This window comes from Oxyura jamaicensis, chromosome 3 (assembly GCF_011077185.1).
Source record: "Oxyura jamaicensis isolate SHBP4307 breed ruddy duck chromosome 3, BPBGC_Ojam_1.0, whole genome shotgun sequence".
In the NCBI taxonomy this organism is placed as follows: domain Eukaryota; kingdom Metazoa; phylum Chordata; class Aves; order Anseriformes; family Anatidae; genus Oxyura; species Oxyura jamaicensis.
The window spans coordinates 91,077,367-91,094,866 of NC_048895.1; the positions used below are offsets into that span (position 1 = coordinate 91,077,367).

At 35.8% G+C, this 17,500-nt stretch overlaps 1 protein-coding gene across 8 annotated transcripts in view; it reads right to left on the minus strand.

The window, feature by feature from the left end:
• Positions 1 to 611: 611 nt before the first annotated feature.
• Positions 612 to 17,500, minus strand: part of PHF3 (PHD finger protein 3) — a 53,405-nt gene continuing 36,516 nt past the window's right edge. For all 8 annotated transcript variants that reach the window (XM_035323164.1, XM_035323163.1, XM_035323170.1 and 5 more), the window contains 11 exons: positions 16,933 to 17,110; positions 15,082 to 15,232; positions 14,803 to 14,959; positions 13,694 to 13,810; positions 12,293 to 12,421; positions 11,704 to 11,839; positions 11,130 to 11,322; positions 8,435 to 8,582; positions 6,833 to 6,922; positions 5,436 to 5,631; positions 612 to 4,233 (listed from right to left, as the gene is read on the minus strand). In XM_035323164.1, coding sequence (XP_035179055.1) covers positions 2,069 to 4,233; positions 5,436 to 5,631; positions 6,833 to 6,922; positions 8,435 to 8,582; positions 11,130 to 11,322; positions 11,704 to 11,839; positions 12,293 to 12,421; positions 13,694 to 13,810; positions 14,803 to 14,959; positions 15,082 to 15,232; positions 16,933 to 17,110 — 3,660 coding nt within the window. In that variant the 3' untranslated portion in view covers positions 612 to 2,068. The remainder of the gene's footprint in view (positions 4,234 to 5,435; positions 5,632 to 6,832; positions 6,923 to 8,434; positions 8,583 to 11,129; positions 11,323 to 11,703; positions 11,840 to 12,292; positions 12,422 to 13,693; positions 13,811 to 14,802; positions 14,960 to 15,081; positions 15,233 to 16,932; positions 17,111 to 17,500) is intronic.

Sequence of the window (17,500 nt, forward strand, 5' to 3'; positions counted from 1 at the left end):
ACTCAGGTTCTAGGACCAAATTCTGTCAGCTGTCTCTGCCTGTTCATTTAAAACCTTAACAAAACTACCTCCAGAGCTGTTTCACTTTGGCACTCTTCAGGCTCCACATACAAGAGGCAGGTAGTAAAGCACTCGGCAAGCTCGGGAAATGTTTACTTACTCTTTCCAAACAAAATGCTTCTGGTAATGCTGACAGAAAACACTCCCATTCTCTTCAGAGCAGGCAGCTGCGATTTTCACCACTAACAGTTTATTTTTAGAGCACCTTTGGACAAGTCAAAAGAAAATCTTCACGAGCAGAGCTACTGATTTAAAATGGATTCCAAACACAAACCAAGGTTGTGGTGCAGTTTTATATCTAAAGAACACTGGGGTAAGTGTTTAAGCAACACAACACGTGCATATTACTCCCTGATACAATTGATGGCACTACTGCTATAAAGACCTTGGAATTAATTTGAAAAAGGTTAATTTAATGTCATTTTATCACACTACAAAACTCAGAAGGATAAATATTGCTTCTGGTTACTAACAGAGAATTTTTCCCTTAAGAATCTTCTCAATTATGAAGCTAAGAAACATCACTGAATAAAAAGCTACTGCCCCCTTCATTTGGTGCAAGATTTTTATTTTAGTTGATTTGACTGTGAATCTATCTGTAGGGTACCCAAATGAAATTTTACTTTAAAATACATCCATAATGAAAATGAACAGTTATTTGTGTGTTGTTAGACTGGAAAGACCTTCTGAAAAAGAAGAGGCTTTTCTACAGCAAAGTGCAAAATGCGATGTCCATACATAAGGTAATGTACTCAAAATAAAAAACAGAACACTGAGAAACAGAACAATAAACCTAATTTTTGGTTTACATAATGGAATGTTTTTCTTGTTTCTAACAGACTTGACAAAATGACCGGGGTATTTAAGGAAGGGTAAGAGCAGGAGATTTTAGTTTGTATTCAGATTTTCTTCTTTTTTTTTCCTTTTTTTCTGGCTTTTGGTTTTTGCAATGGATGGCAGTCAATTTACTACAAGTCCCAATGGTACAAACTTCCCTCTGCCTTTCTCCCCTCTCTTCACCCCCCCAAAACTCGGAATGACTTAACCATGAAGCATAAAACCAGTGTGGCATTGTACAACTTAGCCTGCTATATTCATTTAGCCTACAGTGTCACACCTATGAAAACAAACACACACAGTATGTGAGAAAGTTTTATCATTTTAGAATCAAAATATCCCTTAAAATATTTACATTTTACAGTAAAAAGGATAGCAAAACACAAAATAATGTACAAGCTTAGGTATTCAAGTTTTTGAAGCATGGAAAGTGGTGGGAGAAATGAATCAACTACCACAAATCATATTTTCAAGAACTTAGGTTAAAAATGCTTTCTTATTAAAACAAGTGCAGTTTAAAGCAATAACAATTGAGCAGCTCAGCCTTCCAATTTCTGGTCACAAACTGCTTTAGATGCTTAGGAAATACTTGAAAAACTGATGAAATACACTTGAATTATTTTATTGTACTACTGAATAATTTAAAAAACTCTTCACATCGCCGAGCATATTATATTTTGTTGTAGTATGTGTGGATTCTGAGGCTTTGCTACAATCCTTAAAAAGAGTGCAATTTAAAAAGAAGGTTATCGTATGAAATTCATCTTTAAAATTATCAGAGCATCTTAAAACAGAAGAGAACACAAATTACCAAAGGCAGCGACTATATTGCAGACTTGACTAAAGCCAACTTTATCAGCTAAGAAAATTTCTAAGCCTTTATTGCATATTAATAAAAGAAATCTTTAAAATTTTGAATATACAGCAATGTAAAATCTTTAAAAATATTAAACTCCTACTTCTAGCGATAGTTGGTATAATGAAAAAAAGGATGAGTATTGGTACACTGAGTGGTACCAAAACACAGACTTGTTTCTGCAAAACACCAACACTGAATAAAAAAGATGGCACAATCCTAGCAGGCTTTTTTTTTTTTTTTTTTATACAAAGTTTTACGACATTAATCTAACAGTTTATTTAAATAGGATTTTAAAAGACTGCCTGCATCTTTTTACCTTTTGCTTTTAGTTCTGTCACTGTGGTCCCTATGTCTATCTCTGTTCTTTTCACTTTCTCGTTCTCTATGCTTCTCTTTACTTTTCTCCCTCTCCTTATCTTTTTCTTGATCCTGCTCCTCCGTCTTAGGCTTTTCCGTCTTTTTTTCTGGATTTCTAGTCTCTCTGGGGCATTTTCCATCAGCACCCCTATCACTGTGTGGAAGTCGCAATTTTTCTTTGTCTCTATGTCCTTCCTCTCTACTCTTTCTCTCTCTCTCTTTTTCCTGGTTTCTGTCTCTGCGTCTGTTTCTTTCAGAATCTTGCTCCCAGTATTTTTCATTGTTCCACTCTTTTTCTTGTCTTTCTTTCTTTTGGTGCTGAGAGTCACTATAAAACCTTTGTCTGTGTTGATCATTTTTTCCTCTACTGAACCCTCTCTCCAATTGCTGTTCTTGTCTGCCCCAAGGATCGCTATGACGTCTTTCTGGTCTCCTACTGTCTTTACTCTGAAAAAAATTTTCTGGCCCCAAATATCTGGATTGTTTGTGAGGCACTGGTAGCCCTTGTGCAATGGGTCCAGCATAGTGTGGTGGCTGACCTGATAAATGAGCTACAGGTGGCCATGGCATCATCGGATTTTGAGGAAAGCCAAAGCCTGGAGGAGGAAGAAGTGGAGGTGGTAAATGAGGAGGAAATCCAAACATAGGGTTGGTTTGTGGAGGAAAGTTATGAGGTGTAGGAGCCTGAAACTGAAATCCAGGTGGGTTAGACTTAGGATGCTGAAAATTCTGTTGTGGAGGTCTAACAGATGAGAAGCTGCCAGGGCTTGGGACTTTGGACATAAACTCTGAACGAGAAGAATTTTCAGCTTCAAAATGAGATGAAGTTGCTGCTGGTCCTCTTCTAAATGAGTTTACTGTTTCAATGTTTTGCATCAGTGCATCTTCCTGGGACTGTTTGGTATCTTCTGCTTGCGATGCACTTGCATTATCTGCTTTTGTTGCAGTTGAACTGCACTGCATCTCATTTGTTTGTGCATCAGTTTGATACAAGTTTAATCCCATTTCTCCAGAAGATTTATTCTCTTGTTCCATTTGTTCGTTTCCTGAAACATTCTGTCGGTCTTCATTTTTGCTAACATCCCCTTCCTTGTTTTCTGAAGCACTAGTCTGCTGGCTTCGTCCAGCTGCCTGTCGGGGGTCTCTCTTAAGGTTAATAAATTGTGGCGATTTAGAAGTATTAGCAGTGGCACCTTCAGCAGAGCTTGCATTACCATTGTTCTCGTTTTTTTTTCCTGCACTTGATGAAGAAGAAAAGTTGGAATTTGTTGTCTTTCTAATTTCCTGTGCAGTATTATCTTTGTCAGGCAATTGCCGCTTTGAATCATTTTCTTTACTTTCTTCAGTTTCTTTATTCTGTGACTGAGCAGATAAATTTGCTAAAAATGCTTCTGTAGAGACATCAGGAGGCTTTCCCTTTAGACTAAGTCCTATCAAAGTTCCAGCACTCCTTGCAGAACTTGAGGTCCCTATAACTGCTGCATCCCCAGGTGCAGTAGCATTAGTGGATTCTTGTGTATCATCTGAACTAGCCTTTGTCTCACTAACTTCAGTAGTTACTTCAGCAACATCCATATTTTCTTCATTTGAAGTTGTTTGTTCATTTAATAAAGGTATGTCTTCACTGGGACTCTTCTCCGGCTTACTTTGTTCATATGCCTGCCCTGTTGTACCCAACAGGCTTTGAAGAATATCATCCACTGGCAATGGTTTATTTGCTAGCTCCAGCGTGGAAGGCTGATTCTCCCACCCAACCAAGACTCCAGGAAGAAATCGGAGAGGCTTTGGTGGTTCATGTTTTGTACTTTCCACCAATGGTTCAATTACTGCTGAAAGATCATCTGTATTAGATTGCTGAGGTTTGTTTCTCTGCTTGTGTAGCACTGCTGTGAAGGAATTAAAAAAATCATTTTCCTCTTCTTCTTCTAGTACCAGCTCATTATGAGAGACCTCAGGTTTGTTTGGCTTGCTTTTCTTCTCTGGCGGCAAGCTACTCAAGGTACTTTCAGAAGCTTCATCCACAAAACTACTAGTAACACTTGCTACAGCAGTAATCTGTCTCTTCATTTTCTGCCGAATTATCAATCCCAGTAATAAATTTGGTCGATGCAATTCAATCCCTGCACAAAATTGTAACAGCAAATTATCATCTACTCATGTTTTGGTTAAGGCAATCATTTTTAACAAAAATAACCCACATACTTATATATTATAGAAATTATACACTTTATGACATTTGAGATTTCCATCATTAAGCAGAACAAACAATATTTATAATCAAAACAATTTCCAACATGAAAATTATGCCTTCAACCATTGCAAATTAAAATTGCTTTAAATACTTTATCACCCAGTATAACTTCCAAATACAGAACACAAGACTGTTATAAAGGACATATAGTCATGTAAGAAAAAAAAAAAAAAAGTTAAACACTATTTTAGTCTAAGTGAGAGCAAAGAACAACAGAAAAATAATAATATAACACTTGCAACTATGAAGTCTTGTAATCAATTTGTGTTGGATGCATTTCCTCAAAGGTTTGACTAAGACTGACTTTCCAAAATGCTTCCCTCATTCCAGAAGGGCACCATGGTTCAATGTCTACTATTCTCTCTTCCCTATGCAATTTGTTCTGTCTAATTTAGGGTATTGCAAAGAAAATGATGACTTGTAGCTTATCCCATCTTAGTTTCATCCCTGCCTATCTAAAATGAAATCATCTGCAAATTTTTTAATAACCAAAATAAATTGACACAAAAGAGCTCAAGAACTCAGGTGTAAGCAACAAATGACAAACATTTCAGGAGCTTTTTATTTCTTGCCCATCTGTTTTTAAACTTTTTGTGTCTGTTTTTCTTTCCCCTTCCCTTTTTAAAATGTTTGGAACATTTCAAGTGAAAGGAAAAAAAAGGAGCGAGTATATTTCAAATAATAAAAAAATACTGTTTTTAAGTTACAGTATCAACTTGGCTCTCAGTAGGATTACTATCAAAGGTTACCTGTGTCACTGAATTTTCTGAGATAGTAACCACAAAGAAACCTGGGTTAGAGGAAGTATGCAATAAAACATAAAACAAAATTATTCAGTTATTTTTTTCAGCAACAGTACATTTAATTATCGGAATAGTCTTAAAATTGGAAATTAGTGTCTTTTCAAGAAAACAAATATAATACTGGAAAAATCATGACATGTTTCAACAGAATAACTGTTGTTTCTCAAGAAGTCATTAACTATCTTTGTAAATTATCTTTTCTCTTCTGTTATAAGCTTATATAAGAAGGGCTACAATAATAAAGTTCCAAATTCCATGCTGTACTTACCAGGCCCATCAAAAGGCACAAGATGATGTGGGACTTTATCTGAAGAACCTAATGGGATGAGATACAAATCTTTCACTTGCTTCATGTTATTGGCAGCTACACCGTAACGTTTTCTACTGCTGAAATATGCAAACAACAAAGCATAGGATATCTGATCCTCTTCAGTAACAGGGGTAAAGCGAACTACACAGATTTCCTGTTTACAAAAAGAGAAAAAAAAAGATATATATATATATATATAATGAAATTTCAATTGTTTTAATTACTATTCTTCATTTAAAGGCATAGTTCAAAGAAGAAAAGAAAGCGTCTCCCCAGAAATGCAGAGAACAGAGGAAACAGGAGTAGAGACAAGGTCAGAAGTAATTAAAGCATATGGAAAAAGCAAACAAAAAGCATTTAGAATTTAAATAAATTACTCTATGACAAGCTAACTTTTATCAGCCTGCAAAATAACAAGCTTAAGTGCAAGCTGGCATGCTTCCCTAAATTATTCCCCTCCCTAATGCTTAACATTACTAGAAAAAATTGCCTTGTATTGTCTTTCATGCCTGAGATATTAATTAATACTAAAGCAAGACCAGCATCCAAATCCCAGAATTACGCCTAAAACGCAGCTCAGTAGTTGACGCTGGGGCTGATGCTGTTTAATGACTTAATGACCAGGAAGATGCAACAGGAGACTCTGCAAAACCAAGATGACACCTGATTAGGGACAGTGGCTGATGTGCCAAAGGGCAGGCTGCTCTTCAGAGGGACCTTAGCAGGTTGACCAGAACCTCATGAACATCAGCCAAGGAAAATGCAAAATGTTGCACCTTTAGATGGAGTATCCCCAGGAATCAGGACAGGCTAGGAAGCAGCATGGCATAAAAGGATGTGTGGGTCCTGGTGGGCAAGCTGAATATGAACCAGCAACACACCCATGCTGCACAGAAAGCCAACTGCAATACTAGGTGTCAGAACCACAGCAGCCAGCAGGTTAAGGGAAACAATTGTTCCTTTCTATTCAGCACTTGTGAGACAGCAGCTGGAGAACTGTGCCTAGTCTGGGGCTCTCCAGCAGAAGGACAACCTGCACAGAGTGGTACAAGTCCATCTTGGGCCACTAAGGTGGTTTTACATACTCTAACAGTACAGAAACTAGAAAGTAACAGTTGAGACATATGAAGTTGTCTGTGTTGCAGAGAAATATAAGTGTTCTAGAACAACAACTAACCAATTGAGGTTAGACAGAAAGAAAACAAATGCCACCAGCTGCCACCCATCCCATATAATGTAACCATGAGTTATCCTTAAACTGCTAGGTATTTTGCAAATGTCCCAGTAGAAAAAGATATCTAGGGTAAACAGGATGTAGGTTAAGAAGCAAGCCTTCAATATATAAGATTTCTTACCTTGGTCCCTGAAGCTTTGATTTTTTCTACATACTCCCAGACAGTGTGAGGAGATATCCTGCCACCTACTTGAATACTATCAGGTAAATCCTATGAGAAATGACAACAGAAATCAGAATCCAACATATTTGTTTCATATATTCAAAACATATTTTTTATAGTTCTTAAATTCTAATTTTTAAATGTCAGTAGAAATTACAACAGTAGAAAAAAGTAAATTACATTTAGATTTTGTGTATTTGTATTAAGATTTTCAGTGCACGATCAATAATTAGTAATAAATTAGTTATCACTCAATGCTGTTCATCTACACCTTCTTCCAAAACCATTTATTTCAGTAACACTAACTGTAAACACAACTGTGCTCTGTAAAAACAAGTTATCTTTAAAATTAAACTGTTATGAAAGCCCTACACCTATCAAAGAATACAACAAGCTTTCAAAATCTTAATCATGAGAAAAAAATGCAACCTACTCATGGACGTGTATAGACAAAGATTTTTCTCAGATACTACTGAGTTCACTATTCACCAGTGACTTAAACAGACTTCCAGAATAATTTCAGAACAACTTATGAAAAACAGTCATTTTGAAGTAAAGCAGAAGACCTATGCAAAGTACATGTGCTAAAGGGTATGCCCTGCACTACACTGAAGATTTACAGCCAAGTAAAGATAAGCACATTAATAGAAGACTTAACACCATTTAATTAGACAGCTGATGCTTCCTGTGTCACTGGTGAGAAGTAACACTTTGCCTTATATGAGATTTTGATCTTTATTGTATCCTGCAAAGACAACTGTTAAAAGCAGTTGCATCCATTTCCTGCCTCTCAGATATTGAATACTACATATATATATTATTATTATTATAGTATTATTATTAGAGTATGTAATTATTATATATAATTATTATATATAATTATCATAGTATATGATGATGATTATTATATATATATATATATATATATTTAAAGGACAATTTAGTCTTACAATGGAGATTAGAAATACAACTGCCACCAGATTGGCAAAAATACAATTCCTGTTATGCAGGTTTTTACTGCAGAAAATGAGACTTCGTGTAATGTTAAAAGAAACCACCAATAGTATCTATTTTTGGAAAAGAGGTGTCTGACTTGTTTATTGCTTTGAATTAAAAACTGATCATTCACTTTCCAACCTCTAATTCAGAAAACAGATGCCACTGAGATGATTATTTCAGTAGCAAATTTTGTCCTGCCTTTCCCTGATAATTTGTAATATAGAAGATGCTCCATAATAAACTAAAAACAATTCAACATTTATGAAGCCAGCTCTCGAAATACTGCTATTCATCCTCAAGAAACATGAGAACTAAACATCTTAAACATTTCAGGGATTCAGAGAATTTGAGTCCTGATGAACTGTGGGTCCACGTAGGGAGAAATACTTTACTTATAAATACATATAAACCTTACCTAGCCTATTTCTTCCCACAAGTATTTTACTCAGTATAGCAATCATGCTTCATTGCCTTTCATCATTATACTATTATTAGTCTAAGGTAAACAAGCCACTAAAGTTAATAAATGAATTGTTCATTCTTTGCAAGAAATGTAAATACCTCTGTCAAATACTCAAAAGAGCCAGAAACTGGATAAGCCTTAATAACAAACTTTGCCACAGAAGGCATGTTGATGAAACCCTTCCAGATGAAATTCAGGCGTGCCAGAAACAGACTTTCACACTCTACAGTACCAGGTGTTTCTGATCTGAAAAAAAAAAAAAAAAAAAAGAAAAAAAAAGAAAAGACAACACTGTTTAGAATGTGACACATCAGATCAGGTAAATAATCACCTTTCTCTGTAAAACAAATTACCTATCATTAAGAATTTTATTTTTCAGTTAAGCATACTTGAGGGTCCATGAAAAGAGATAGGCAGACAGTCCTATTTCTCTCCTGGAGGAGTAGATGTGTTACATGAAGGACCATCACATTAGTTAACTACTCTTGTCATTTGAGCATGCAGAAATTAAGATCTTCTCCTGTCACTGGGAGGGAGGGAGGGAAGATGACATACTAACTGCTGGCCTATCTTCACCTTGCTTTCCAAGCTCTTGCTTTTGGTTGCAACACTGTCTTCCCACCACCTATCTGCTTTCCCCTTCCTTTTCACTGGCCCACAGTCTAGCTGCTCTCACTCATGCATCACATCTACAAGCTCTGCAAGCACCTCTTCCCAATTCCAATGTCATCACCTGCACAAGGAAACATTTCCTCACACACACTTTAAAAGAAAGCAGTTGCAATAAATAAACTGGAAGACTTGAATAATTTCACAGGAGAGGGTTTTTCATCCTGGGGGTTTCCTCACCAAGAAGATTACAACTAATATTTTAGATTACAGATATATTTAATTATTTCCGAACTCGTATTTATTAAAATACTCTAGGCATGCTACCAGCAGTGTTAAGCTAGCCACTCACTAGTAACAAGCACTGTGCTGCAATAATAACACAATAACCAATGTTTCTTTCTGTCTACACTAGAAATTACTTCTTTGTTTTTAGAGTAATTTGCTGAAGATTCAAAGTCCACTGCCCTTGGTGAAGGATCACACTGCTCTGATAAAGGCTGAATTTCAGCATGTACTCTGGTCAATTCTAAATAACTGAGAGTCAATGTTTTTCTAGAAACATCTCTTTGAAACCAGAAAATACAGCCTTATAAATTGCGATTTGCCTTTAGCAAGTAGCAGAGAGCAGAGAGAGAGTGGAAGAAAATGAAGAGAGCTGACAGCAAACACAGCAAAACCCATACTGATAGACTGGCTAAATTACAAGCCAAGGAAAAAAGGGGATGGCAAGGAATAAAGAGAAAAAATCCTCCAACAGAAGGGATCTACAAAACCCATGTATTCAAGAATAGCTACCACATTTTCATCTTAAAGAGAGTAAGACAACAGGCTTAGAAATTATTGATGCTGCTTTTCGTCATTTGCTTTGGGATGCTATCAGCATCCCAAAATACACAGTCTGACATGGCTGGAAATATTGAAAGATAAACTATTCTTCTTTCATATGAAAATCCTTCCTACATTAACTCAACATTATAATGACTATTCTCTAAGTATCACTTGTACCAGACCTGACTGTAGCCTGGTGCACACCATAATGAAAATGCATACTAAGCACAATATAAATAGTATTTCCTTACCTTACCACAACCGGAAAAAAAAAAAAAAAAAAAAAAACACCACATAGGAACTGTGTAACAGGAAACAGTACATACATTTTTTTTAGAAATGTAACATTGCTAACAACATAAGCAGCCACAAGACAAAAGCATTCTGTAACACAGCAAAGCATAAAATAAAAATAATCATTAACTACAAAGGGGCAAATGAGGAGTTGTTGCTTGGCTTCTAGATGGGGTGCAGGAAGTATTTGTAAACAATAACAAAATCTGCAAGGTAACAACAAAAGACGTAGGGCAGGCAGGAGAGAGGGATGTGATGATGACAGAACAAAAACAATCCAGCACAACAAGCAAGGAAGATGCCTGGAAAAAACAAGACTGAAAAAAAAAATCCACTGTATTGGGAACAAATGAGATTTCTCCATCTTTGCCCTTTTTTTTTGTGGAGAGCACAGACAGCACAGAACACCACTGATGAGAAAATAGGTGAGAAGGATGGCCTAACTTCAGTTCCAGGTTCTCACACTGAGAAGAAGATCTCTAGTCTTAACAACCCTAATAAAGACCATGCATATCAGTGCTAACTGTAAGGCAACAGTACTGAATACTCACAGTTCATTTGGGCAAAACTTTTAAGTGCTAGTTATTTTTTTGAGATTTGTAACAAGGCTGGTTTATCATTTTCATCGGTCTATCCAGAGCAACCCCAAAGTCCCTAACATTACATATGCACAAACACACACACGTTTTTGATTGTAGCACTGTAAATATTATGTCCCTTAATAGCACAATACAGTATGAAATCTATACTCTGACCTTTTTAATAGAAACCCACATATCTTTTTAGGTATCTTTGTACCAGAAAATATAAGGTAGCTTATTTTCCCCAGAAGGAAATACGAGAATTAGAAGTTTGTAATCACAATATATGCAGCATTATTTACATAAATGAATAGCATTATGTACTGCAGCAAATAACCCCAATCCTAACAAGAGGTGTACTACTTCCACTATACAAACAGGCTATGAAACGCCATCAAAAAATTAATGTTAGTTGTAATATGCTAACAATACAAATAATGTGTTTCATTAAAAATACTGAATTTTCAGTTTATATTACTTTGGGAGAGGTGAGAATGATTTGGATAAGTCTTGCTTATCATCTTCCAATAATTCTGAAGCTAAAATACATGATGTTGAAGAAAGTGCATCTGCAATGCTCTCCGCTTCATTGTCTGATTGTTTCCGTGCAACTCCAACAGACACTTTCACTTTTTTTGCAGAAATATCATCAGTAGGTGGTGCCATTCGACCTGCAGAAAATGAAGTAGAATTTTGTTTGTTTTATTAAATACACAAAGTGGACTTCTTCTGTAGACAAGGAAGATGAACCTAAAATACAATATACCATTGCAGTGTGATATGATAAATGTATTATTTGCTCCAATATGCCCTATCCCTGGAGATATTCAAGACCAGGCTGGATGAGGTCCTGGGCAACCTGATCTAATGGAAGGTGTCCCTGCCCATGGCAGGGGGGTTGGAACTAGATGATCTTTAAGGTCCCTTCCAACCCAAGCCAGTCTATGATTTCTATTGCAAATCAATGACAGCATATGCATATAGACTCATAACCAGGATTTTATTGTCTGCCTTGGTGCATGATGCATTTAAATAAATGAGCTCAAAATTACCTATGCAGATTTTGCAGTTAAGATCGAAGAGATGATTTTTGTGTTGACTTGTGGTGTCTGGAGTTGCAGATTCATTTCCTTCTTTATCTTTGTCAGCTTCCTCTGTCTTCTCAAACATCTTTAGCATATTAGGTTCCTAAGGAAAGACAAAACATTTCAGTTAGCTTTTTTAGTTAGCTGTTAATTTTCCTAATATTTCTGTTCACATTCCTTCGCTTTATTTATGGTGTTTTCTTTCCTTCAGACAAAATTCTCTCTTCAGGTCTATAACCTAGAAATTATCAAGTCTCTGTAACCTAAGAGACTATCACAAAATCTATAAATACATTTAAAAAAATGCATAGTTATTCCTATATATATGTTTCTTCACAAAAGATTTAGAGTATTTTCTACTGTCGTTTGAATTCATCATCTGATCATGGACACAATGTGGAAAAAAACACACCAAGACAGTAAGTGAAAGTCAGTAGGAATAAAAGAAAAATTAAACTCAAAACAGACCTAATGTCTTTCAGATCTTAATACATAGCATACTTGGTTCATGGATAAAATGGTTGTAAAGTGTTCTGTTTACGGTTTTGTTTTCTACCTGAATTTCCATAACTTCTTGTTCTTTCATTGGCGTTTCACTTTCAATTTCTATTTCTCCTTTGTGAGTAATTTTTGTGATAGGTCTTCTTTCAACTTCCCTCTGTTCCTTCTCAATCATTTCAATTGTCTGTAAAAACAGGAGGTTATATATGTATGTTCATATAAAAACAACTTGGAAATTAGTAAATGTAACAATAGCAATCAGAAAACTCTGTGGGTATACAGTATATTCTTATTTTACAAGTGTCAAGCAGTTTCATAAAGCAAACAGGCCTAAAGAAAAATGCATTAACTCTTTCCCCATAATAATAAGGAAAATGTAGGACACAAATACATATAGATTTACATCATTTTCCAAGAGCTTGATTTTGAGTACATAAATGCTCTACCTCAATAAAAACATTTAAAGGTACTCTTAATGCATATGCTAATTCTGATCAGGACTGCTACTTTGCTCCATCACCAAATAAGAAAACATACACCACTATTTCAAAAATTGCTTCTTAAATCAATCTCTCAAAAAAATCTTATTAAATCAGGAACAGTTTGTGCTGGTTGTCCCCAACACTTTAAGCCTGATTTCATTAAGAAACAAAGATTCTATTATTACTTTAGCTCTCTGAGAATTACTTAGTTACTTTTGAACACACTAGAAAATTTTGGAAAAAAAGCACTGTAAGCGACAATCTTAAAGTCTTCCTTAAATGGGAAAATGAAAAATACAATCAGATGAAACAGTCATTATTTATTTTTCATGTTGCATTATATTTCTGTGCAATATTTGAAAACTTCTAGAAGCTGAAATATTTAGGACCTTTCAGTAATTTTTAAGCAGAATATCTTTTTGTTTTGAAGTTGTTCTATACTTTATATTATTATATTATTATTTATTTCCTTCAGATGACTTTTCAGATTGGCAGATCAAATTTCCAGCTTCAGATTTACTTCTTGGTCGATGAAATGTCATGCACCATCAATATGTGAATTATAAAGACCAGTTAGGTTTCACTCGTCTCAAGAGATCTCTCTAGCTCTTTAAAAAAGCCTTGTTTCTATAAAACCCCAGTTAGAGCTTTAAAATCTTAATTGAAATAAGGATAGACACAGAAGCCTGGACTCATGAGACAGAAAAAAATGGAAAAGAAGAGCCGCAGCAACAAAGCTGTATGGCAAAGGAAAATACACTGTTTTTCCCTCTGGGGAATTTACTACTTCTTTCACTTCTGTCCTAACATCTCTTTTGGGTTTTGAATACTGAGTAAATTATAGAGTTCCTCCTGATTAGTTAGAGTTGCTTTGTGTAACATGCATTTTGTTCTTCCTGAATACACTTAACCTGAAAACAGAATTTAAATATGCTTAGGCATCCAACTAAACAACATAAATTGACAAATCTCACGTGTCTGTTTTCTCTTAGCCTCCAAGCAGCCAGTTCTTTGGAAGCCAGTTCTTCTGGGCTCATTTTTATTAGATGGTCTGGAGTAACCTCTCCTTTAAGTACTTTTTTAAACAGTATCTAGAAGAAAAAAATAATTAATTATTGCTGAGACAAAACAGCTCCTAATAGGAAACAAAGTAGAGAAGCAACATACAATATACTCTATACAGCTATATATAATGTTTGTAATTATTTCTCACTATCAGAAGCACTACTAGATTTAGGTTTTTTAAGATACAAACCTTAACTTCAGAGCTCCCTGTTTGTTCTACACCTATATATATTCTTAATGACCAGCTGCATAGTTAACCGTTGTTCCGAAAAGAGAAAGCAAATTTATTCCAATTGCAGCAGTAATTGAGAAATTGAGACTTTTTGTAATATTAAAGAGGATGTCTATACTTCTGGACTGAATCCTTGCGGGGGGGGGGGGACGGGGGACGGGGACGACACCCCACATAATTTGGCAGTATGAGCAAACAAGGCAAGTTAGTAAAAAAAAAAAAAAAAAAAGTCTGCTCATACAATTTACAGTTGGTTATTATTAATATAGAGAGATTACTATAGGGAGAAACTAGACAAGGCAACTTAATCAGAACAAAGTAGAATCAATCAGAGCAATTGATAAAAAGTCAAAAAGACAGAAGTTGAAGAGACAATACTGAATAATGAGCTCATGGAATGCAGAGAACATGAGTAAAGGCTAAGTGAGAAACCTGGGTATGAAAACAGTGAGACAAGCTACAGGACACAAACAAAAAAAGAAAATTATGGGGAAAAACACATATCAGTAGTAATTTCAAAAATTTTGACAAAACAATATATTCACTACACTTTGAAATCCCACTATTAAGTATACATGGAGGAAAGAGATGAAGAATTAATGATGGAGAAGAAAACAGAGCACTGAATATGCAAGAGGACAAATAACAAAGATAAAAAAATACAAAAAAAGTAATCAACAGGATTAATTGTGAAAGGATTAATAATGTACCCACACAGATGACTTTTTCTTTAACTTACAGCAAATAAAGGATTTCTGCAAAGCATTGTAAACAAGTAATACATACATTATTTTTAGGATCTTTTAGGTTGAACATTAAACTTCTGTATTTGTTCTTATATTTTGAGTCAGTGTCCCGAAAAAATGAAAACAGTTCTCTTTCAATTCTTGTGGCAACTTTTGCTGCTCTCTCCTCAGGAATCTTTAAACTGGAGTCTGTCAACCTGTGAGAAAACACAAGTACAAAAATTACCAAATACTTTAAAATAATTAATGTCTTCCCCTCTGTCTTCTTAAAGAATTGCAAACACAAATTAATAATTTCATTTAATAAATATATTTATACCTTTTCATCAGAATTTCCTTAAGAGATTGCTTAACACTTTGCCTTATCTGATCAGCAGAAGGTTTGGATGCTGGCACAGCTGGTAGATGTGTTGCACTGATTGATCCTTTCTCATTTTTCTTTTTCTTAATTTCTTGTTTCTCATGAACACCTATAAAAATAGAGAGTTAAAAACTGTAAGCTACTGGCCACTGCAATAAGCAATTACCATTGCTGGATATCCTGAGCTTTTGCTTTTAAGTTTCTGAGAACTGACCGTCTAGGAGAAGGAATGGATTCACACACTGGATTTTTTGTGTTGTTGTGGATTTTTGTTATTGGTGGTGGTATTTTTTCCTTAAGAAGGACATAAAACTACTAGAGAGCGTCCAAAGGAGGGCAACAAAGATGGTGAAGGGTCTAGAGGGGAAGATGTATGAGGAGCGGCTGAGGTCCCTTGGCTGTTCAGCCCAGAGCAGAGCAGGCTGAGGGGAGGCCTCATGGCAGCCTGCAGCTCCCCTATGAAGAGGGGCTGAGGGAGTTGGGCTCATTCAGCTTGGAGAACAAAAGGTCTGGGGAGACCTTTTAGCGGCCTTCCAGTACCGAAAGGAGGCCTACAGGAAAGCTGGGGAGGGACTCTTTGTCAGGGAGTGTAGTGACAGGACAAGGGATAATGGCTTTAAACTGAAAGAGGGTAGGTTTAGATTAGATATTAGGAAAAAATCCTTCACTCAGAGGGTGGTGAGGCACTGGAACAGGTTGCCCAGAGAAGCTGTAGATGCCCTATCCCTGTAATTGTTCAAGGCCAGGTTGGAGGGGGCAACCTGGTCTGGTGGGAGGCGTCCCCACCCATGGCGGGGGGGGTGGAATTAGATGATTTTTAAGGTCCCTTCCAACCCAAGCCATTCTGTGATTCTATGTTTAAATGTGATCTTTAGATTAACTACTATTCTGAACTCATCATTGTGACAGCATTTTGCCACCTCCTAATTTAATTAACATATTTTAGAATAATTCAATGATATCATGGATACCAGACTCATTTAAACTCCTGCAATCTGCAGTTAGAAAGGATGTCATCTATTTTGTGACTCAGAATTTCAAACAGCAAAGTGTTTGAAGTTTAAAAGATGCCATTACATTTAACCCCAACATTTTCAACTGCTTTCTTCCACATTTTTTTTAGGATGTCAACATTGGCAAAAGACCAGAAAAGCGGATTTTTTAAGACACGAATTGAGTTTAAGATTTAAAGACACAGTTCTCACACAGAATCTCACTAGCATTGCTGCTAAGATTTCAGAGCCAAATCACAAGAATTTCACATTATCATGAACTTCGAAGAGTGATGCTTTCTGGAAGGGAGCTGGGGGGGGGGGTCGTTTGCTGTGAGAGAAAATAGGTCCCTTCTACCTTTCAAATAGAATTGCAAATGAAAATCTGATGGCTCAGTGTGCAATATAATGTTTCCCTTTGATAAGAACTCTGATGCAATTGTTTATCAATGTGTGCAAAAGAAATGAGTGTTTTTTGACTATTTTATGGAAAATGACTATTTTATGGAAGAGTGCTACAAAGTTTTCTACAACATGAAATTAAGCTTAATATAGAGATGCACTTTTTCTTCCACTCTTGATTATGTGAGCACCCTCTGCTATTCAAATAGGAAACATGCACACATCCACACAGGAGACATTTACCTGCTAAATAAAGTTTAAAATTAAATGAAGATCATAAACATCATGGGAACAAACAGCTCTCCAGATCACCATCACTTGCACTATGAAATGCTTAAAAATTGATACTATGAAGTCATCATTCTTCACTGTACACGTCATTTACAGCATGGAGTACTTTTCCAAACTTCCTTACCTGACTTGGTGGACTTTTCAACCATGCTAAGGGACTCTTTACTATTTTTTTCACTTTTCTCATCTGAAGATCGCCGAGGAATTACAGCAGTTTGTGTTGCTTTTCGAGTAGGAACATGTTGGCCTTTTTTAGTATCTGAGTCTCTGGATTCTGGCAAGTTCTTCCCATCACCAGATTCCTGAAATAAACATTATATACACTAGCATGCTACTGAATGCTCTAATGAACCACTATACAATTACCATGCATTTTCCCGAGTTTTTAAGTATACGGTATAATAAGCTCCTCAGATGTATATGCACCGTTAGGGGAAGTCTTCTAAAAAGTTACTGAACAATATCCCAAATTGCTACCAAATATGATTAACAATCTCATTGAAAAATGGGCCCAAGACACATCACAGGTATTTTGCAGTTAAGCTGTACATTGAAAAATGCTGGTTTTAACTGTTTTAAAAAATCACGGACACCAATGAACTTCCTTTAACCTGTTTTCACCACGTATCCACAGAAAATCACATATGATTAGACAACAATTTGATCAAAATTAAACAGTTTACATATCAGAA